The sequence below is a fragment of the Malus sylvestris genome, chromosome 8 (genome assembly GCF_916048215.2).
Source record: "Malus sylvestris chromosome 8, drMalSylv7.2, whole genome shotgun sequence".
NCBI lineage: Eukaryota > Viridiplantae > Streptophyta > Magnoliopsida > Rosales > Rosaceae > Malus > Malus sylvestris.
Window position 1 is genome coordinate 27,188,286 of NC_062267.1, and position 20,387 is coordinate 27,208,672.

Here is a 20,387-nt window from a genome sequence, read left to right on the forward strand (position 1 = left end):
ATGGAATGTTACAACATTTCCATGTTCCTATGATACCGGTTAGCCTATTAAGATGGAGAATCTCCTAGAGATGCTTTATTAAATTCAGTGTCATTAACTGCATCAAATGGTCAATCCAATTTAAGTCTTTGTTGAATTTCAATTACAAGTTCGTGTTTTAAGTTTTATTTTATTGTGGCTTGAATCATCCAGGCTCACCTTCAATCTCTGTTGGTTTCAATTTGTCACAATAGGCTTGTACCATTGTGTTCATATCATTATTTCCTCCTGTGGAAGAAGCAATAGGAAACAAAGATACGAACACAATGATACATGCCTAATATGACAATCTGAAACCGACAGAGAACGAATGTGAGCTAGGATGATTCAGGCTACAATAAAATAAAACTCAAAACAAACTTGTAATTGAAATTCAACAAAGACTTAAATTGGATTGACCATTTGATGCAGTTAATGTCACTCAATTTAATAAAGCATCCCTAGGAGATTCTCGATCTTAATAGGCTAACCGGTATCATAGGAACATGGAATGTTATAACATGAAAAACAAAGTGTGTCCATAAGTGCCTACCAAATGAAATAACAAGCTGCATAGAAATTACCCCTTATGATGCCTTCCTTCTCTGTCTTCCTCGGGTCTTTCCCTCTCACCACTCTTTCTATCATGTCTCCATAAACTGCAGCAATCAAAGATAAACAGTTAATATGGAGTTTCTATAAACTCCACTCAACTAAAAACACAACCTACTGCTAATTAAAGTATCTACTCACGCAGGGGCCTACTGTGACAATCTAAAATAGACAAAGACTGAAGGTGAGCCTGTAAACTAGAACACAAAACTTGTAGTATTACTGTGAAAGAAGCAACAACAAACAATTCACTATTACCAGAGATAAGTTATGTATAGAAAACATACCAAATGAAAAGATCTGTACAGAATTTACCTCTTGGATATCCTCTCATTTTTCTTTCTTCTCTCCTATTCTTCCCTTTCTCCCTTTACCTTATTTTGTCATGTCTCTTCTCATAGCCCCTCCTCCAATCTTTGTCTTGTCTCATCTCTCCCTTCCTTTCTCCCTCTACCTTATTTTGTGGCCAGAGAAAATATGAAGAAAGTGGATCTGCAGCCTCAGCACCAAAAGTTACTTCACATTAAATTAGTACTGGAGGATCCCATAACAAGACAGGGGTTGATGGATTTTGTGACTTAAATTGGCTTTCTTCTGAAGCGAATGATGAGGAGGAGGATACCTTCCAGAGGTATGCTATATGGAAATGCCTTTACGTTGGCATAGGAGGAGAACCTCCCATTTGTCTGGTTCATTAGCTTAAATATCTTCAGAAACATGAAGGTGTTGTTCATCTCTTTGTAGATGGCTTATACATTGTTGTTCTTACGGAAACCTCTGTTGTAAGTGGGGTGCTAAGAATATATTGAAATGGTTATAATAAGGATAATAAGAGAAAGTAACTATGGCAGAAGAAATTTTGATAATGGAGTAGTTTAATCTGGGTAATTAATCTGGGTAAATAAGCATAATTTCAATTGTTTTTTATTATCTCTACTCAGGAATTTCATTTCCAGAGAGAAAAATGCCACCTTCGCTAGTGGTATATACACAATGAGGAGCAATATGTATAAGCAATTCCGTAGAGAGAGAAATAGCATATAAAGCTTGGATAGGGAAGCGAGGTTTGGAAATTTTCATAGCCTCCAAGATCAAGTTCCCTTAAAGAGATTAAGCCTTCAAATGGAGGCAATCGGTTCGTTGAGCTGAACATTTTCCATCGCACTACCCGAGACCATAAGAGAAGGGGCAAGGACTTTGATGTTGAACTTGAATGTCCAATCCCTCACCTTTTCTGTCTTTGATAGTGGTCCCCCCTTAATATGTCGACGAGGGATTTGGATCCTCTCCTGAGCTTAGGAGGCTGAGCCTCCTGAGCAAATCACACAGGTTGTTGGATTTTGATCCAACAACTACAAACAAAATGCCTCTTTAAAAGTTATAATAATTGTAGTCATTGAATCAAAATTCAACGGCCCACGTGATTTGCTCAAGAGGCTTAGCCTCCTAAGCTCAGGAGAGGATCCAAATCCGTTGGGGAGAGACTTCGTGGTTATGACGGTCGAGAATGAATCCCACATTGATGGGAGGAAAGACCTTGTGCTTATAAGAGGTTGGGCTACTCCTCGTATTGCCAATTGGTTTTATCATGGTACCTCAACTTTCTTCATGGTATTAGAGCAGGTTGTCCCACTTGTAAAGTCTAATAGCCACACTTGTCCAAAATTGAAGTATGGTTTGTGCTCTTGGCAAGGAAATTTGAAGTTGAAGCTCGGCTAGTGACTTGTAGCAGAGTTTTTTTTTTTTTTTTTCTTCCTCCGACGATTGCAAAATTTTCAAAGAGCAATTGGATAATCCATGATCTTTTTTTTACTATGTACTTACTATACTAATATTGTTCCTTTCACCGTGTAATTTGATCCTTTATATCTGTTTTTTAAGTTTGTCCTAAAATAATATATTTACTAAAAAGTATGTCATTATAATCCTGAATATCCTATAAATGTCTACAAGTAATGAGTCGTAATTTATACATTGAGATCTATATTTAATTACTATACTATTGTGGCTATATTTATCTTTACGGCTGGCCAAATTTGGCATGTGACAGATAAAATACATAAACCTTAATTCCTTTGATCAATTGACTTCCAAAATTGTCCGGATATCTCCAGTAATGCACCGAGTCTTACTCGGTTTTCACACTAATTCCTACGACCCCGCCTCTAAAATTAGCATGTACCAATTAATACAGACAATCATCATACACGTACGTTCGATCTGCTAAGATACAAAAACAAAAAAACATCTGCTACGTGAAATAAAAGGCAGCAGATATGTTAACTTCCACATTCAACTATTAGACAAACACACAATATTACAATCTCTATCTCTCTCGATTGGTGACGTTGCGTCTCTTTGGAATAATGGTCATGAGTTGTGTTGTTCCTACAGTCGTCGTCTTCTCCTCCACCACCTGCTCCTTCTGTGTCTGTGACTCCACAACAAGCATGCCCTACACCTTAATCATCCCCTCTTCTCCTCCTGTAAGTCCATTTATTTAATTTCTATATCTCAATTATATATGGTTGTCCATATTAGTTCATATACTTATGAAAGATCAAATGATATCGAACTCATTACCTATCCTAATTCTGTAACCATTTCTTTCTGTTCGGCATATGGGTTGTCTAGAGATTTCATCTTTCATGTTTACAATATTTGGCTTCATTTTGAAGCAAAACGATAGCAGTTTTATTAATGATAAAATTGATAAAAACATTTCATATATTCGTTACTTCCTTTGTAGTTAGTCTTCGATTCGGCCAGTCGAGGAAATACCATCATCTTCTTAATTCTCATTGAATTTCTTGCTTTTTGCTTAATACTACCACCTCTTCCAGTCATGCTTCAGCAGCAATAAAAATATATTTTCCACAACCATCAACTCCCAACAATCTCCGGAATGCCTCAATGCCTCATGAAATCAGGGTTTCGCGTTAATAAGTTATTAATTAATTGTACATAAAATTAACTGAAGCACACAAATCTGAAAACAGGCCTAACCATCGGATTGTCGGGGTTTGAGCTTCTACGTTTCAAGTTTGCATGCAGATCTGTTTACTTTGTCACATTCAACTCTCGAGCTTTTCGGACGCGTATTCGTTTGCTTTTGTTGTACTTTTCCCATCTGGTTATTGCTTTTGTTTCTGGCAAAATCACTAATTAGTATACTTTGACCAAAAATAGAAACACACAAGTCATACACTTTAGACCGTTGATCGGGATGACCATGATGTGATTGAATCAAATCAATAATGCACAAGAATCCCATTTGCGGGATTGACAGTGATTGAGACAACAACAGCCATTGCATGCATGCATGCAAGACATGAAAACGCGTGGTGCAGTCTAGCATAACCACGCTGTAGGACGCGTCTACATACTCCACACAACAATCTGATGTGTTATATAATTATTCTGGTCCCATATAGATAGTACTTACATGATTTTCAATTTGAATTCCTGTTTTAAGTTTACAGTTTCCTACGCCTATGCTTATTTATAAGGACACAAGGGACAATTTACATTGTTTCAAGGACTGCATGATAGTTTTTCCATTAAATAGTACACAAGGGACAATTTACATTGTTTCAAGGGCTGCATGATAGTTTTTCCATTAAATAAACTTGAGATGTTTATATAAAGTATCACCATATCAAGTGCTCTTTGGTAGAGATTGTTGCCCAGTACTTTAAAATAGTCATCTCGCATACTCTAATTGCCTTTTAACTTTAATAACTAGGCTGAAGTATTGGGATGTTTTTCTTTTTAGCGTAAATAGAGTGCAAATAACAGCTTGTTTTATGTTATAAATATACATATATATTATATTAATTTTGTTTTAATATATATATTTTTTAAATTCCAGGTGATTCAGCTGATTCTTGAATAGACCCACTTACCCTTGACGACACATATTTTACCTAGCTGGCCCTTGTAATTTCTAAACAGTCCATATACCTATCTTGATAACACACTTGTAAGTCTTGCATGTTTTTTCCCAATATTACAGTATGCAGATCCCCAATCCAAGGCGGATTCACTAACAGTCCCATAAATTCTAGTTCATGCCAACCCCAATCCCAAATCCAATATTCTTCCTATCCTCTAGAATTTAGCATCAAGCCCCTCACAACTACTTTTGAACCCCATGAAAACCCTTCTCTTAGTAGAAGCTGCTCTTCCGCCTCCATTGATACGATGATCTCCGACTTGTTTTCCTCGACCTCCTCGTCCTCCGCCTCCTTCGACTCACTATTAATGTCTGGGGACGACATTGGCATGGAGTCCTGTGTCGACGTTCTAAGTGACGATGATTTGAGTTTTAGTAGCTTTCATCATGATTGTTATAGTCAGGGAAAAGAAAGGTTATGTTGGGCGCCGGAGAAGGAGAAGAAGAGAACTTATGAAGAACTTCCACCTCCACTTTCGTTGCTGGCGCGTACGGAGAATCTGCCTTCTCACATGCCTTGGGTTTTGAAGAGGCATTACACCACCGATGGACGGTTGATTTTGACGGAGGAGAAGGTTCGGCACCATGAGTACTTCAGGGCCCATAGATCCAATGGGCGCCTTAGACTACAGCTTGTCCCTCTTGACGGCCAGGTTTTGGTTCCGCCAGTCGTTTGTTGTGATGATGATGATCATGATGAGGAGGAGGTGGATGATCATGATGGGTACTATTGTGACAATCATGATGTGCTCTACGATGACAATCTCGATGCTTATGATGGTGACGATGATGCTTATGATTACGATTACGATTGTCATTGTGATTATGATTATGATTATGACAATGACTGCGATGGTTTTTGTCGTCATGGTGGTGTTGAACAAACAATTAAGGTTGTCAATTCATCAACTGCGTCAGCTGGGAAGTGTCGCAATATTAACACTACTGTGAGAACAAAGTCATCGTGCATCGTGGGAGTGCTAGCGCCAGCGATCAGGTATGTTCACAGTTAAGGCATGCAATTTAAATACTCACTTTCATTTATGTAACTCATGAGCTCCCAAAATCTAATGATATTTTTAAAAATATTGAAAAGCAAGCACACCATCAGTCACATATATGAAATTATGGTGTGTTTGCTGCTCATTTTTTTCTTCATTATATGCTCTTATGGACACTTGAAAAAATAGTCATTTTGCACTCACGCTCATGGAAGAAACAAGAGAGGGAGGAGATTAGTGCCTCTTGACTATTTTAGAGTGCCAGTTACAATCGCTTCATTTAGTGTCTTCCATGAAATTCCATGGGTTGTCATGCCATGCTAGAAAATTAAAGCTACCTAGGTTACTTTGCAACTGTATGTTTGATAACTGTTGGATATTCTGCGGCGTATATGTGAAAAACTCTATTAAATCTAAACTATTGATTAAATTTATTAATTCTTGCATAAATTTGTGGTTTAGGCTTAAGCATCTTTTGCTGCCAGGGATTATATGATCCTAATTGCATTTCTTGCACGTTTCTTTACTGTGGATAATGCACTATGAATCAAATAACCTTTTCTTAGGTTTTGGGACTAACCATCAAAGCCAAAATTCTTGTTTCAAGAGCATTTTATACATGCACATTCTGCTGTACATAAAATATAATGCATGTCAAAGTAAATTGAAAGTCTTAAATTTTCATCCTTGAAATTGAATGGATTTTAAGAAGTTTCTGAATTTGCAGATGTGTGAAGGGCAATACAAATGGATCAAGGAAAGGCTTTCTGGGGCAAGCTGGATTTGGCGGTCTATTTCGTGACCATGCTGGTCAAGTTATGATCAGCGCTTTTTGTGACAATATCGGAATCTCCTTTACTCATAGGGCTAAACTTGCAGCCTTCATCTTTGCTATGATTATAGCTTGGGAGAAGGGTTGGTTACATTATGGTTGGATACAGATTCTCAGTTGGTCCTATCTCTTTCCTCTAAACCCCTTTCTGTTCTTTGGTCTTTGTGTCCTAAGTGGGGACATTGATGTTATCTAATAAGCCTGCACGATCGAGCTTCAGAGTTTCTCATTTAGGAAAAAATGGCGATACATGCGGTGACTGATAATCTTGCCAAACCATGTCTTGGGGGGATAATACTGGTTTTTTAACTCCTGACTTAATAGCCAGGGATTGGAATTGCTCATTGTATATGGTTCTTTTCGTTGCCTTTAGCTGTACTCAAAGAATTCCTGAATCATATAGGTATATATTTAGAGAAAAAAAGATGGGCTTGTAGTCTCCCCAAGGTCAGCCCTAGGGGCAATGCACCGATTGCAAGGGCATGAGCCCCATATTGAGAGGGTCCCCATAAAAATTTTATTTTATATGTTTCGGTTTTATTAGTTCAGAAAAATTAAAGAAGTGAAACTCTAAAAGACTAGTGTGATGATGGTAAAGATGGAGTTTCTCGCCATGAGGCAGCTCAGCCCATTTTATTCTTGTTTATTTTTTCAATTGGATTTTTGCTGTGATTAATTTATAGTTATTTTACAAGATTTTGCCTTTTGGTTTTAGTTCAGTGATGGAATCTTATTCAATGCTTCACTTTACGCCTCAAATTTTTGTAACACACTAATAATCGTCATAGCTTCTATCCTCCTCTTCATGGTAACTTTTTAGTGATTTTGGATTACAAGGACCTCAGTTAAATGATATTGGCCCTTTTCACCCATTGTCAATTGGTCTTAGATCTCTCATGCAACACAATATATGTCGTCTACCTGTTATGCTAAAAGTGGTGTCACATGTGAAGGGTCATGTTTTGAGTGTTCTCCCACTGAAAAAAAAAATAATAATTTAAATCTTGCCTTGTAGAGTAAGTGGTTTTGGGCCTTTCCAATTCCACGCATAGCTAATGGTTTTGGATTGGTAACTCGTGTTCTAATACTTGTGACTGGGAAGTACTTCATGTAACATCCCGCATCAACCAACGGAGAAGGGGTGATATACCTTATATGTCCATGCCCACCTCCATATAGCATGAGGCCTTTTGGGAACTCATTGTCTTCGGATTCCATCGAAACTTCGAAGTTAAGCGAGTTCGGGCGATAGCATTCCTAGGATGGGTGACCCACTGGGAAGTTCTCGTCTGAGTTCCCAGAAACAAAACCGTGAGGGTGTGACCGGGGCCCAAAGCGGACAATATCGTGCTACGGCGGAGCCGAGACTGAGATGTGACAGTTTGGTATCAGAGCCACTCTACTGTGTGGTGCGAATGTGCTGACGAGGACGTCGGGCCCCTAAGGGGGGTGGATTGTAACATCCCACATCGACCAACAGAGAGGGGGTGATGTGCCTTATATGTACATGCCCACCTTGGAGATGATGCATGATCTGGATTAATTCTATTTTGTACCAAATTCCATATGTACGAGCTGTGGACTTCTATATATCAAACAGGTTTGAATAGTTTGCCAAAGAAGATGTTGTTGAGAGCATCATTCTAAGAAAAGAGAGACCTTGCTTTTGCTGATAAGTAACGAAGATATTCCTCATATACTCATATATGTAGAGTCTAGAATCATTCCTTGTAAGAGAAAAGTTTGATTTTGATGTACCACTACCTAATTAATTAGAAAAGTACATCTATAAAGGGAATTGTTATTAGCACTTCAAAAATCTCATTTGGCACTCCAAACTTTCTATAATTAGAAAGAAAAATACACTTGTGAGGAGTGTATAATGAGATTTTTGGAGTGCTAATAACAGTTCCCTATATAAAAGTACATATGACATGCCCCGATCCCGATGTCCGAGGGACATCGAGATGGCCACGTGCTGGCCATCACCCGAGGGTGACGCAAGCCATTTAATGAATGCATATGCTGAGAACATGTAAATCATGCATATAAATTTCATTTGAACCACATAAAATAATATACTAATATTCAACTGCCAACAATGATAAAGATAGTGATAGTGCATGACATGTTCAGAGTATACCTCTAATTTAAAATACAACGAAATGTGCTATTATAATCATGTCAAAGCAGAGATGAATGCATGATATCACTGGTAGGGGAATGCCTCGTAGCTTGGTTTGTAAGCCTCGTTCCTATGTCCTGAGGGGGCGTAAAACAAACATGAGTGGACCAAGTTGATATATATAATACTAAAACAGTTATCAACATACTAACCCCCAAAGTTTTATGAAAACTCAATAGCATAATATGTAGTAGGTTTTCCGAAAACCCTAGCATGCCATAAAACCTTCATAAAACATATCTCGTATATAATGTGCTAACTAGTGGTATCAAATCGCCCGTAGGTACTACATTTCTTGTCCCGAATCCAATGCATATGTCTCTCTGCCCGAAGTCATCTACATATATCTCCTTTTGCCCGAAGCCAGAACAGTGACCACTAGATACACACAAAACGTTGAATATAATCTTTCCAACATAAATACATATATCTCAAAAGCATCTTCATAGTATATAGTCATCCATCATATATACTATAAAGAAGTGTAAAAACATGTTCATAAATAGTATATAGTCATCCATCATATATAATATAAAGAACATAAATTGATAAAGTATGGTATTCCAAAATATTCTCAGTAAAGCATGATAATCATAGTGTAAATCTAATTTACTCATAAAACGTAACCATTAAATCATGCTTTTCATGTATGTATTTCTACTATTAAAAGATGCATTTTAGAAGGGTTCACTCATAGATACTCCGTCGTTGAAGAGCCGTACGAAATAGGAATGACGAAATCACCATTAATAATTGTACCTAAGCACATAAAGGGTCCAATTATCAAAACTATACTCAAACGATTGAATTTCAAAAAACAGATGCCATAAACGGATTTAGGATGTCGAAAAACATAAAGGGGGACCTCGGGTACCCCTATGCGCCCTCATGCGCCGCCACAAGGTGGCAACTCCGGCAGGCACCCATACGTGGCTGGGCTGCTGGGTTGGACCTGGTTTGGACCTGGGTTCTTGGGCTTGGGTCCAATAGGTTTGGGCTTGGGTTCGATGGCCTGGGCTTCGCCACTGGGCTGGGTTCTAAGGCCCAAAGGCCTGGGTTTAATGGGCTTTGGGTCAAAGGGCATGGGCTTGAAAGCCCGGCCTAAGGGTTATAGGGTTTAAAGTTCAACGGGCCAAAGCCCTTATGTTTTGGGCCAAGGGTTTAGCGGGCCAATAGCCCGAGTTGGCATGGCCCCAAGGGCCTGTCTCTTTGGGTTTGGGCTTGAAGGCCCTTTCCTCACCGGGGAAGGTCGCCATCAACACTCACCCCTAGGTTATAAACTAGGTACCAAAATGAAGCTAGGGACGAGTGGGAATGATTAGGTACCTTTGATTCGTCGTGGGGTGGCCGGAATCTGGGCTTGAACACCACGGGTTCTTGGGTATCCTCTGGGTGCCTTGAAGCTTCATAGCGACGAAAAGAAAGAGAGAGAATGTTCTTGCGAGGGTGATGGTGGTGGTGGTGAGGTCGTTGGGGTGGTGGTGCCTCGGTGTGCATGTGTAGGTAGATCCGGAAGGGAGAGTGCGAGAGAGAAAGATTTGTGAGAGAGAGAAGAGTAAGCTGAGAGAGACTCGGGGAAGGGGAAAGAAGGAGATGGGGTGAGTGCGTGCCACGTGGCAAGCAAAGAGAGGAGGAGAAGTCTGAGAAAAATCTAAAAAAAGATCCGGATAGGGTAGGATTCCGGGGGTAAAATTGTCTTTTCATCAATATTTGGTATAAAATTACAAATAATTGGGGAGGGGTTTTACAACATATATACATGTAGATGCTTTCTAAGACATCCATCTCTATCATTTACGACAAGAAACAATGTCACTTATGCACGTGCCTCTCGTGTGCATTACTTTATCACAAGAGGCGTTCAATGGACGCACCAACTGAGATTTAATTTCATTCTATATATGTTCTCACTTAAGGACAAATTTCAAGTGGAGATGAGAGAGAAACATAAATACTCATAGAAGCAAGCAATCTTGCTGCCATCGATACAAAGTAACCCTAATTTTCTCTTTCAAGCTAAGTCATTCTGGACTTGAACAAAAGACCTCACCGTGAAGTAAATCACCGGCCAAGGTCTTTTGCTCTCCTTGGCATCTGTTATTTTGGCACAAATCTTTTTGGTTCTTGTAAACAACAGTTTGAGAAGGTTCAATTCCATAAAGAGCGTACCAAAAACACAACTTAATCCTCCCTCTCTAGTGTTTCTATTACTCAGGTATTATCTCTACAACTTAGTATATTTTATTTTTGCAGTGATTCCTGTTCAAGAAAACCATTCATATATAATTTCAATTGTTTTTTTTTTTTTCCTTTCATTGGGGTTCTACATTGATTCACAAAATTTGAAATCCTAAGAACATAAATGAAATGAACAAAAATTAAAACATGAACTTTTAGGTTTCTTGCAAAAGGAACATTGCAAACTGAAAGCAATATTTAATCTTTGAGAATTCATTTTCTTCGTTCAGGAACGTTGCAAAATGGGTGTGGAAAAAAGAGATCTGTTTTTTCTTCTTGGTCAAATGGAAGCGCAAGTTGAGAAAGATAAATTTTTTTGTTGATTACATTGGAGAGAATCGAATTATGTACTTACTAATCCTAATCCACTTCCTCATCTTCTATTTTAGGATTCTTTCTGATGTTCATATCAGCTGAGGATTAATTTCTTTTGATTTGGATTAACATATGTCAAACCGGATTAGGAAAAGCAAAGTGGGATTGAAATTGATTAATCCCAACAGCTGTAGTGCACCAATTCTTTGCATGTATGATATTGGTTTTTGTAAAGAAGTATTCTATACTCCAGGATACCGTAGAAAATAACACGGTTTACTTGAACATTACATGCATGGCTCTTGTATGTACTGCAAGAGTCATGTGCAAGTAAACCACAGGTTCAATACAACATTGATTGAAGGGAAAGAGATAAAATATACGTGTCTCATGAGCTGGTTGGTGAACAAGGCAAAGAACAGACTTGGCATCAAACATGGAAGCCAGAGAATACAAAACCAGACAAATTCAGTTCGTGGATTTCTCACTTCTTGATCTCCTGTGCATCTCTTCCCTGCTGTCACAAAAGGCCCACCAATCACGTTATAAACGGCAGTGGGGTCAGACTCTGATGTGCTATTTTCTGTGCCGGTTACAAAGCACCAGACACCATGCCATTGCAGGTGAACCCAGCCCTCCGCCGAGCCCAGAAAAACAGCCGTTTCTTTGCAATTTTGCTAGATTGGAAATGACCTTTGCGCCCATGGAGAACGTGTCGTGCCAAAGCGGGGACTATTGTAAAGCCACGGGGCAGTTGAGGTAACCTAACTTGGTTAATTGCTGAGCCTTCTCCTTTAAAGGGTTACCAACATTGGAGACGGCACTGCAACTTGGATGCTCTTCACTTTGTATAGAAGAGGAAATGGAGTGATTGAACGTGCGCCGGTGACAGAGTAAGATTAATATATGCCCTAATCTTCATTATTTCTCGTCTCTTCTTGCATATATATTTTCTCCACAATGATGCTTAGTTGGTGATTCTCTGTCAACCATATAAAGCATTGCATTTATGTGTCACACAAAGAAAAATGTTTTTGTGTACATATGTGTAATATATATATATATGTGTGTGTGTGTGTGTGTGTGTGTGTGTGTGTGTGTGTGTGTGTGTGTGTGTGTGTGTGTGTGTCAAATCACATAATTTGTTTATATATACTACTAATAAGATTGTAATTTAGATAACCCATCTGGCTGATTTCATTCCATTTGTTCAAGTTTTAAAACATTCAATAAAACTTGATGAATTTCATGAAAAATAGTTGTTCTTGATCTAATCCTCTTGGAGCCATATTTTTGGACTTTTAGAAAATATTTTTCCCTGAACTGTCGATATTGTTGGATTAATTACTAAAGTTCAGTGTATAGAAATAATTACAATTTCATTTATGGTCTAAAATTGCATATGAATTAAAAGGTTTTTATTTATTTTTCTGGCAAGTAAATCTTCACAATTACTTGAAGATATGATTTTGTTCTTCCGTCTATTGTGCTGAGAAACTAGATCGACGATGTTTACCTGTATAAGGCCCAAAGAATAAGGAATCTAATTCCATTATTCCCCAACATGAGAAATTTTTTAGTGTGTCGGAAAAACATCATTGTCTACCAAGTGTCATAATACAATTGGTTAAAAAAATATTTCAAGTTTTCAACCAATTATATTATGATACTTGGCATACCGTCGTGTTCTTGGCACACTGAAAATACAACTACTATAGACGATAAAGCTATTGCCCTTTTCCAATTGGATAAACCCCTCCATATAATAACAATTAATCACCAAATTAATCACAAAAATATATCCAACAAAAAGATAAGAGTATCAGATTGTTACCATAGCCATTAATCACAAAATTAATCTGATATATCTCCATCCAATTATTTGATTATTTGCAGATTAATTACTGGTTTCGCGAGTGATTTCTAGAAAGCTACAAGTTCTACAGTCCCAAGCTTAGCCCTACTCTGGTTTCTTGTCTGTGGAGTGGAATTACCCATGTATTCGTCGAGTGAAAGCTATTTTTCCACTGCTAAATCCAGCATGTCCTCTCTCTTTGGTTTTGTGCTGTGGGCATCATCTAAGTTACCATTATTTCCCATGCATAGCCCAAAAGGATTTTCAACCAACCAATATCTCCAACTGGAACTGGGCCTCAAAACCCTAATTTTCCCAGAAGCGGCTAGTCAAAACCCCCATCGAAATCTAGATCATCATCACCCCCACATTGTTCACAGCTTCATGGTTTCATCACCACTGTCGTTGCCGTCACGGTGGCAGCCTTCTTCTATGTTCTTGGATAGCACAACATCATGGTCGTCCTCTGCAATGGACGACCTGATTGGGACGGATAGCGGTGTCCCAGTCATGCTAAGCCCAGAACAAAATAAATTGTGGGTGGAGAATGCAGCAGGATCGTCGACGTTTACCACTCATATCAAGCGGAGTCGGACTGCTACTGGTCAAATATATGATAGGAGGAAAAAGGAATACCCACCGCCAATACCGTTGTTATCACAGACAGGGAATTTGACATGTCGTATGCCCTGGAGTTTAACCAGACATTGCTACAATGGAAGGCTGGTCCTCAAAGGAGAGAAAGTGAAGCATCAAGAATACTTCGAAGCACTCCGTGAGAATGGTCGGCTTGTCATAAACCTTGTACATCTAGACGACGTAAAGAGCGAGGAAAATGAAGAAGAGCTCGAAATGGAAGAAGACCTCCAATTCAGCAAAGAAGTTGACGCCGGTGAAATTAAGACAGAGCGACTGAATGATGATGAGGATGAGGAAGATGACGATAAGGATGATGCTGAATCTGTCAACAATGTGGAGAAGGCAATGGCTTTGGTGACATATAATTCGGTGCCTCAGCCTCGTTTGGGGATGACAAGCAGTTGTAAGAGGCATCAAAATCTATCCAAGCATTTCAAAAGTGAAGGTGCGATGGTGGACTTGGTAGAATCGTCATCATTTGTTTCCTTTGGGAATGAGAGTGATCCCAATAACCCTCAAGACACCAACACTTACTTTGCACACCCAGATTCGGCTCCTATTCGTCCCTTAATAGTTAGTGTCATGTAAGCTTTTAACGAAAGCAATTATAGGCTATGAGGTAGCATAGAAGAGAGTCATATAGAGAGCACATGAGGCAGGACCAACGTTGGTTGGATTTTTGATGATAAGTTCTATTCCCAATATTGGATAGCTTGTTTAGGAGAAGTACAATATTCACTTATATATATAACACAGCGGGATTTGGGCTAACGAGTCTATTGATCCTAAAAACTACCAAGCCTACGTGGCACGCATGTCGAGTAATTAATAAGCTAACTACATCATTTTGTTGTGTGTGGGGATTTCAAACTCGTTGGCCGAGCTCGGTCGGGGAGTAGAATGTGTTGATGTCGCGTTGGGTGCGCTGCTAACTTCTTGATCTTGCAATTGCGGCCGAGGAAGGAGCACGTCTCGGTCTTTGGGTTTTAGAGCTTGAAGACAAGGCTACTAGTTCTGCGAAGTTCAATATCAAATTCAGCTCTCAATGTGCCAAACGTAGTAACCTGTAATACCTCACTTCATCGAGAAGGCTGATGAGATGATCTCTACCAACAAGGACTCGAAAATCCTTGTCGACCGAGACTTGGATAAATAACCAGTCGGTCTCGAAGCAATGTTATTTATCCAAACTGAAAGTGCTCCTCGATCAGCTGATTTTACAGCTCCAGTGCTGCTTATCCAAATTGAAGATGTCTTACAACTCCAGTGCTCGGTTGGGCGTGGATCAGAACCAACTCAATGCATGAAGTTATCATGCAATTATCCATCCAATTTAAAATCTCCATCATTATCTCCTTCCAATTGACCACTTATTTGTCCACGTGCAGCCATGCATACCACGCTAATTATTCATCAAATGTAATTTTATCCTACTTGGCATTACCACATGCTTTCTTCCAACTACACGCAATCCATGCAAAGCAAAACACCTCCTCTGAAACTTTATTATCGCACGGCACTTAAGCCACGTGCACAGAGCCAACCCAAAAAACATGCATTAGGATATAATCTCCATATTGTACAATTCTCTTGTAGATGGTACGTTTGGAATTATCCCCTTGCGATTAAAAACTTCAAAAGCTATCTAGACCAGGTGCATTCAATTTGATATCAAACTTTGAAAATAAATCCCCACAACCAGTCAAGCCTTATCTTCGATCTTCTGATTCGATAGCATTTCAATCTTTTGAACTCCTTAATTATCTCTGTACTTTAGAAATAATATTCAATAATTCCTTAGATAACATCATGATTATTAAAATCATAATAATATCTAGACAAATTATTAATCAAATTATCTCGATCTTCTTTCAATCCAACGGCTCAGAATTTTACTCATTCTATGGCCTCGATTGCTCGGGCCGATAGTGTAAAATCGGGTCCAAACAGAATCATAAGTAGGTATCAGACTCAACAAAAATATTAAATCGCCCTTGCTTTCACAAGATCTTTCACGTAGAAGTTGATAAAAATACCTCTAAATTGTAGTGTTAGTGATTAGATGGTGAAGTACATTTGAAGGACATGTATAGTCTATAAATGAACCCGTTTGAATGGACGACATGTTGTTACTAGGAGAATTTTTTTAGATATCAGGAACACAAGTCATGTTGTATACTATTACACTTGTTTTCAACGGACGATATGCATGTTGTTAGATGGAGAAATATTTATAGATATCAGGAACATAAGGCTTAATATTTACCCTTGTGATCATAAGAACGGACAACATGACGCACACTCGCACTTGTATTGAACTCACATCACAAGTCGCACTACAAGAAAAATGGGCTAAGAACACAATTGATTTGTGCCCTTCTCATTTTCATTGAGCACAAATACATATTTGTGCGTTTTAAATTCCATTGGACACCAAAATTTCTCAAATGTGCCCTCTGCCAAAAAAACACATTAGTTTGTGTTGGGTATTTGTGCCTACTAAATTTTGAACACACAACTTTGTGTCCAGCTTGCATGTAAGAGATGGAAATTTTTTAATTAGTTTACAAACACACAATAGTGTCTTTTACATTTACTTTTTTCTTATTCACAATTTGTGAAAATATCTAGTTGCAACCAACTTGAATTATTAGTGAGGGAATCTAATTAATCTATTATTTTACTAATTTTCTAATGAGTTTTTGTGTCCTGTGGATTTACTCCTTTCTTCACTCCGTCACTCTTCTGTCTCTCTCTTTCACGTAACCCTCTCTCTCACTAACTCTCTCCACTTCTTCACTCATTTCTCTGTCATCTCCCTCACCATTTTTGTGCTCACTGCCCAGAAAACCGCAGCATCCATCTTCACCTCACTCTCCACTCCGGCGAACCTTGCCACCAACCAAACACCACACTGCCACCCTCGCTCTTTCACAGTCTCTCTCTCCCTCTCGACTTCTTCCTTGACATAGAGAAGCACAAAAGCAATAACGGCGGTAGAGCTGCCGATCTCCGACAAGGTAACCACCAACCTCACCTTCCTCTCCTCACTGCAGACTCCCCATTATTACCTTTTGCTTTCTGGAAACAAAAGCCGACGCGACGAATTGACAAGCTCTGTCGCCGATTGACTTTCCGGTAAGATTTTCTGTCGAATCCAGTATGGGTGAGTCTCAAAAACACCTTAGTTGGGTTTTTTAATTTATTTAGAGATGTTTTCGTGCACTGCATGCCTAATTTGGTAAGGTTGGATGCAGTTTCAACTCAGGGGACAAATTCCCTAGATTCCCTGCCAGGGCTGTAAGTTTCAGGCTGATTTTAGGCTATCACTGGTCACCCAATGGCCCTGAGGAAGGTACACTAGACCGGCCTGAAGACATCTCAAGTTTCGAATCCTTACCTTCAAACTTGAGATGTCTTCTTGATTATTTAAAGGAAGTAACACTAGACCGGCCAATAGCTAGTTTATTGATTTTTGAAGCCTTTCCTTTAAATAATCAAGAAGACATCTCAAGTTTGAATTTTAGGATTCGAATCCTTACCTTCATAGCTTTGTTTTGGCTTTTGAATTTTTGAAAATGGTTGTGTTTTGGACTAAAACAGACTCTAAAACCCCTGGCATGACTGCAGGTCATACTCTCTCTGCGCGTGGTAGTGTTGTGGATGGCGCATGGAGCACAAGCACCTCCATCGAAGGAAAGGATTAATATACATTTGAAATCATTGCCTTGTTTTTTTCTTTAATTTATAATGTTGATTTTTTTGTTGAGTTTCAGCATGTGACTGATATGTCAAGAAGAGAAACTATGTGCAATATTTTCCTATTCCCATCTGATGTTTTCAAATGTTTGATTCAGGTTGTAGGGTATTTCCATTTTTTTTTTTTTTTAAATTAACTGATAGGGCACAATTACAAAAAATTGTGCTAATATGAATTTGAAATGTCATCTGACATAGGTGTGAATGCTCAAGATTTTATCTTTGTAAAGAGAGAAAGAAGAAAAAAGTAGAGAGGAAAAGAAAAAGAAAAAAACTGTGAGAGGAAGGGAGGGAGGGGAGAGGAGTGAATCCTCTTCCCTCTATGGTTATGACAGTATGAGGACCCAGTAATTTCTCAACAGAATTAGTTCCTCTCAGCTGGTATAGTTTTTAACTCAATATGCTACTTACACGTATGCATATAAACGGCTTTGACCTGAACTCAAAAACTGAAACCTAAGCCCGTTATTGATGGAGTCTATCTCCTCCCCAACTTGAATAAATCTTAAAGAGGTTGGAATTCCTCTCCTTCTGAAAGCGTTAATTTCTAAGGATAACACACTTCGGCAATATATCTTTTCGTTCAGGTTTTGAACATTTCGTTGCTCTTCAATAAGGCAGAAATTCAGGTAATCTTATTGTCGTATAATTTGAATCATCTGTACCATATATACATACAATTATAGAATAGTTAATCAAATTATTCTGAAGATTAGCTACTACTTTAGGATAATATGATCCATTGCATGTATCTGTTCATGAATTAGAGATAATCTTTTAATTATATGAATCTGCCTTTGTTGCACATGAACAAGATGTGTAGATTTTGATTGTTTTATTTTATTTTATTTTCATTCATTGACGGAGGAAAAATTCAAACTTGAGATGTCTTCTTGATTATTTAAAGGAAGTAACACTAGACCGGCCAATAGCTAGTTTATTGAAGATGAATCAATATGTATTTGCACACTTGTAGTTTTTGTTCATTATTGGATGGTTACACTATGGTTTGTAGTTACCACCTTACTTAGTTGCCTTCAATCATGGTTGTTGTAAGTATTGGTTGTAGTTATCATCTTACCTAGATGATAGGTAAGGCGACACTGAGATTTTGGGGCCTTGTGCGAGACTTAAACAGGGACCTTTGGAAGGTCTAAAATTTTATATGTTGACATGAGAATTGACGTTAAACTGTGAGGTAGTAGAGAGTTCATGGTGAGTTTCAATTTTAAGAGAGTCCTGTATCTTATTCCTTAATAATGCTCTTCAAATATTAACATTTCTGCCATGTACGTATGACTGGTGTATTTGAATTCTGGTGTATTGTTTATGATCGGGATCTGTTTTGTTTACGTGTTAGTGAGAAGCTACAAGCCTACCAACTAATTCTCTAAATCCCTATGGAATCTTTTCCTTTTTCAGGTAAGATATATATAGTTGCCCGCCATGGATTCGGTTAGAGGACAAGGAGGCATCCAGATGTTGCTAACAGCAGAACAGGATGCTCAACAAATTGTGAACAATGCTAGAAACTGTAAATGCATTCTTATGCTAATTTCCGCAATTAACGTTCTCTATGTGCCAGAGATTTATCGGTTTGTTATTTTTTCCTTTTAACTCTTGATATGGATCCTCCAAAATAATTTTACGTTCTTCAGCGAAGATGGCACGCTTGAGACAAGCTAAAGAAGAAGCTGATAGGGAAGTGCAACTCTATCGCATGAATATGGAGGCTGAGCACCAAAAGAAAATTGCAGATGTACTAACTAGTTTTTCATCAACTACCCAAATGTATCAGGGTCACTCCATTATTCCCCAAAAAAAAAAAGATCCTTTTTGTGATGAAATAATTAGCAGCATTATGATTCATACCAACATAACACACGCATAAGGGTTTTTGAATTAATTTGAGATCCTAATGATTTGATAAGTTTCTCTGATTAGCTTTAAAATTTCTGCAGACAAGTGGGAGTTCAGGATCCAATGTGAAAAGGCTCGAAGAGGAAACTGATACGAAAATTAAGAACTTGAAGGAGTCAGCCTCAAAGGTCCAATCGGATATCGTTGGCATGCTTATTAAGTATGTCACAACTGTTAAAATTTGAACCGTCTGCAGGTTTGTATACGATAACTCACTATCTTTTGTATTTAGTTGACAACTTCTCAGTTCTTCCATTAATTTTCTTTTTTTTTGGTAAAGAGTTCTTCCATTAATTTGTGTTTTTGGGTTGTCTTCCTATCCAGTCACAATATGTGTGGACAGCAAAGCGAGAGAACCCGGAATAAAGTGCATGACTAGCAGTCCGGCCAATATTACATAAACAGTCTTGGTACATGTTTCTGAAGCATGTCTTAGCTTGCAGCAGTTGTGGAAGACTTCGAGAGAACGTCAAGAGAAAATTATTATATTTTTTTGTTTTTTATTCGAGTGATAATCTAATAAATTTAATTTAAACTATAAGGACGGAGATTCGAATTTAGAAAAATAGAGAGGAGCATACTACTCTAGACAACTTTCCTAAACACAGCCTAGGTCTATTAATAAAATGGTCCAAGGAATACTGCCCCCTTGATATGCAGGACTAGCAAGACTAGTAAGATTTTGCATGCAACCCAGAGAAGAAAATGGAAACTGTCCTCATAAGTTAGAGGATTTAGATGGATTATTTCTAGGAGGTTGGTGACTAAAAGTTATACATGCTAAGACTGTGAGATTTAAAGAGCAATACTATTCTTACCAAAATTTTATACCACATTTTTTTATTATCTTAAGTGGCAAATGAGTTGGACAAGCTACATCATTTAATTTCAATCTTTTTATTAATTAAAACACTTAAATAATCTTAGGTGGAAGAAGCAAACTCCTCGTATACTACAATCATCATTTAATTAACAATCTTTTTATTAATTATTGATTAACATTTTGAAATTGAATGCTAATTAATTTAGATGATGTGGTTGTCCACATCAGATGCCAT

General features: G+C 38.2%; 1 protein-coding gene and 1 pseudogene across 3 annotated transcripts; both read left to right on the forward strand.

Moving 5' to 3' along the window:
* Nucleotides 1–2,832: 2,832 nt before the first annotated feature.
* Nucleotides 2,833–7,132, forward strand: LOC126632705 (uncharacterized; annotated as a pseudogene).
* Nucleotides 7,133–16,376: 9,244 nt separating this feature from the next.
* Nucleotides 16,377–20,162, forward strand: LOC126632706 (V-type proton ATPase subunit G1-like). Of its 3 annotated transcripts, none has more exons than XM_050303166.1 (6): nucleotides 16,377–16,816; nucleotides 16,908–17,005; nucleotides 17,281–18,943; nucleotides 19,068–19,168; nucleotides 19,371–19,525; nucleotides 19,654–20,162. In XM_050303166.1, exons 3-5 carry the CDS (start codon nucleotides 18,856–18,858, stop codon nucleotides 19,512–19,514), a joined length of 333 nt encoding a protein of 110 aa, XP_050159123.1. In that variant the 5' UTR covers nucleotides 16,377–16,816; nucleotides 16,908–17,005; nucleotides 17,281–18,855; the 3' UTR covers nucleotides 19,515–19,525; nucleotides 19,654–20,162. The 3 variants fall into 3 exon arrangements, with proteins under 3 accessions (XP_050159123.1, XP_050159122.1, XP_050159124.1); XM_050303165.1 differs by having other exon boundaries at nucleotides 16,377–16,788; XM_050303167.1 differs by lacking the exon at nucleotides 16,908–17,005 and having other exon boundaries at nucleotides 16,377–16,788.
* Nucleotides 20,163–20,387: the final 225 nt, after the last annotated feature.

Bases quoted from the DNA above. Each gene is read 5' to 3' on its own strand.
- LOC126632706 (XM_050303166.1), top strand. From the start codon at position 18,856: ATGGATTCGGTTAGAGGACAAGGAGGCATCCAGATGTTGCTAACAGCA. The intron at 18,944-19,067 runs GTAAATGCATTC...TACGTTCTTCAG, and splicing joins TGTGAACAATGCTAGAAACT to CGAAGATGGCACGCTTGAGA. The intron at 19,169-19,370 runs GTACTAACTAGT...AAATTTCTGCAG, and splicing joins ACCAAAAGAAAATTGCAGAT to ACAAGTGGGAGTTCAGGATC.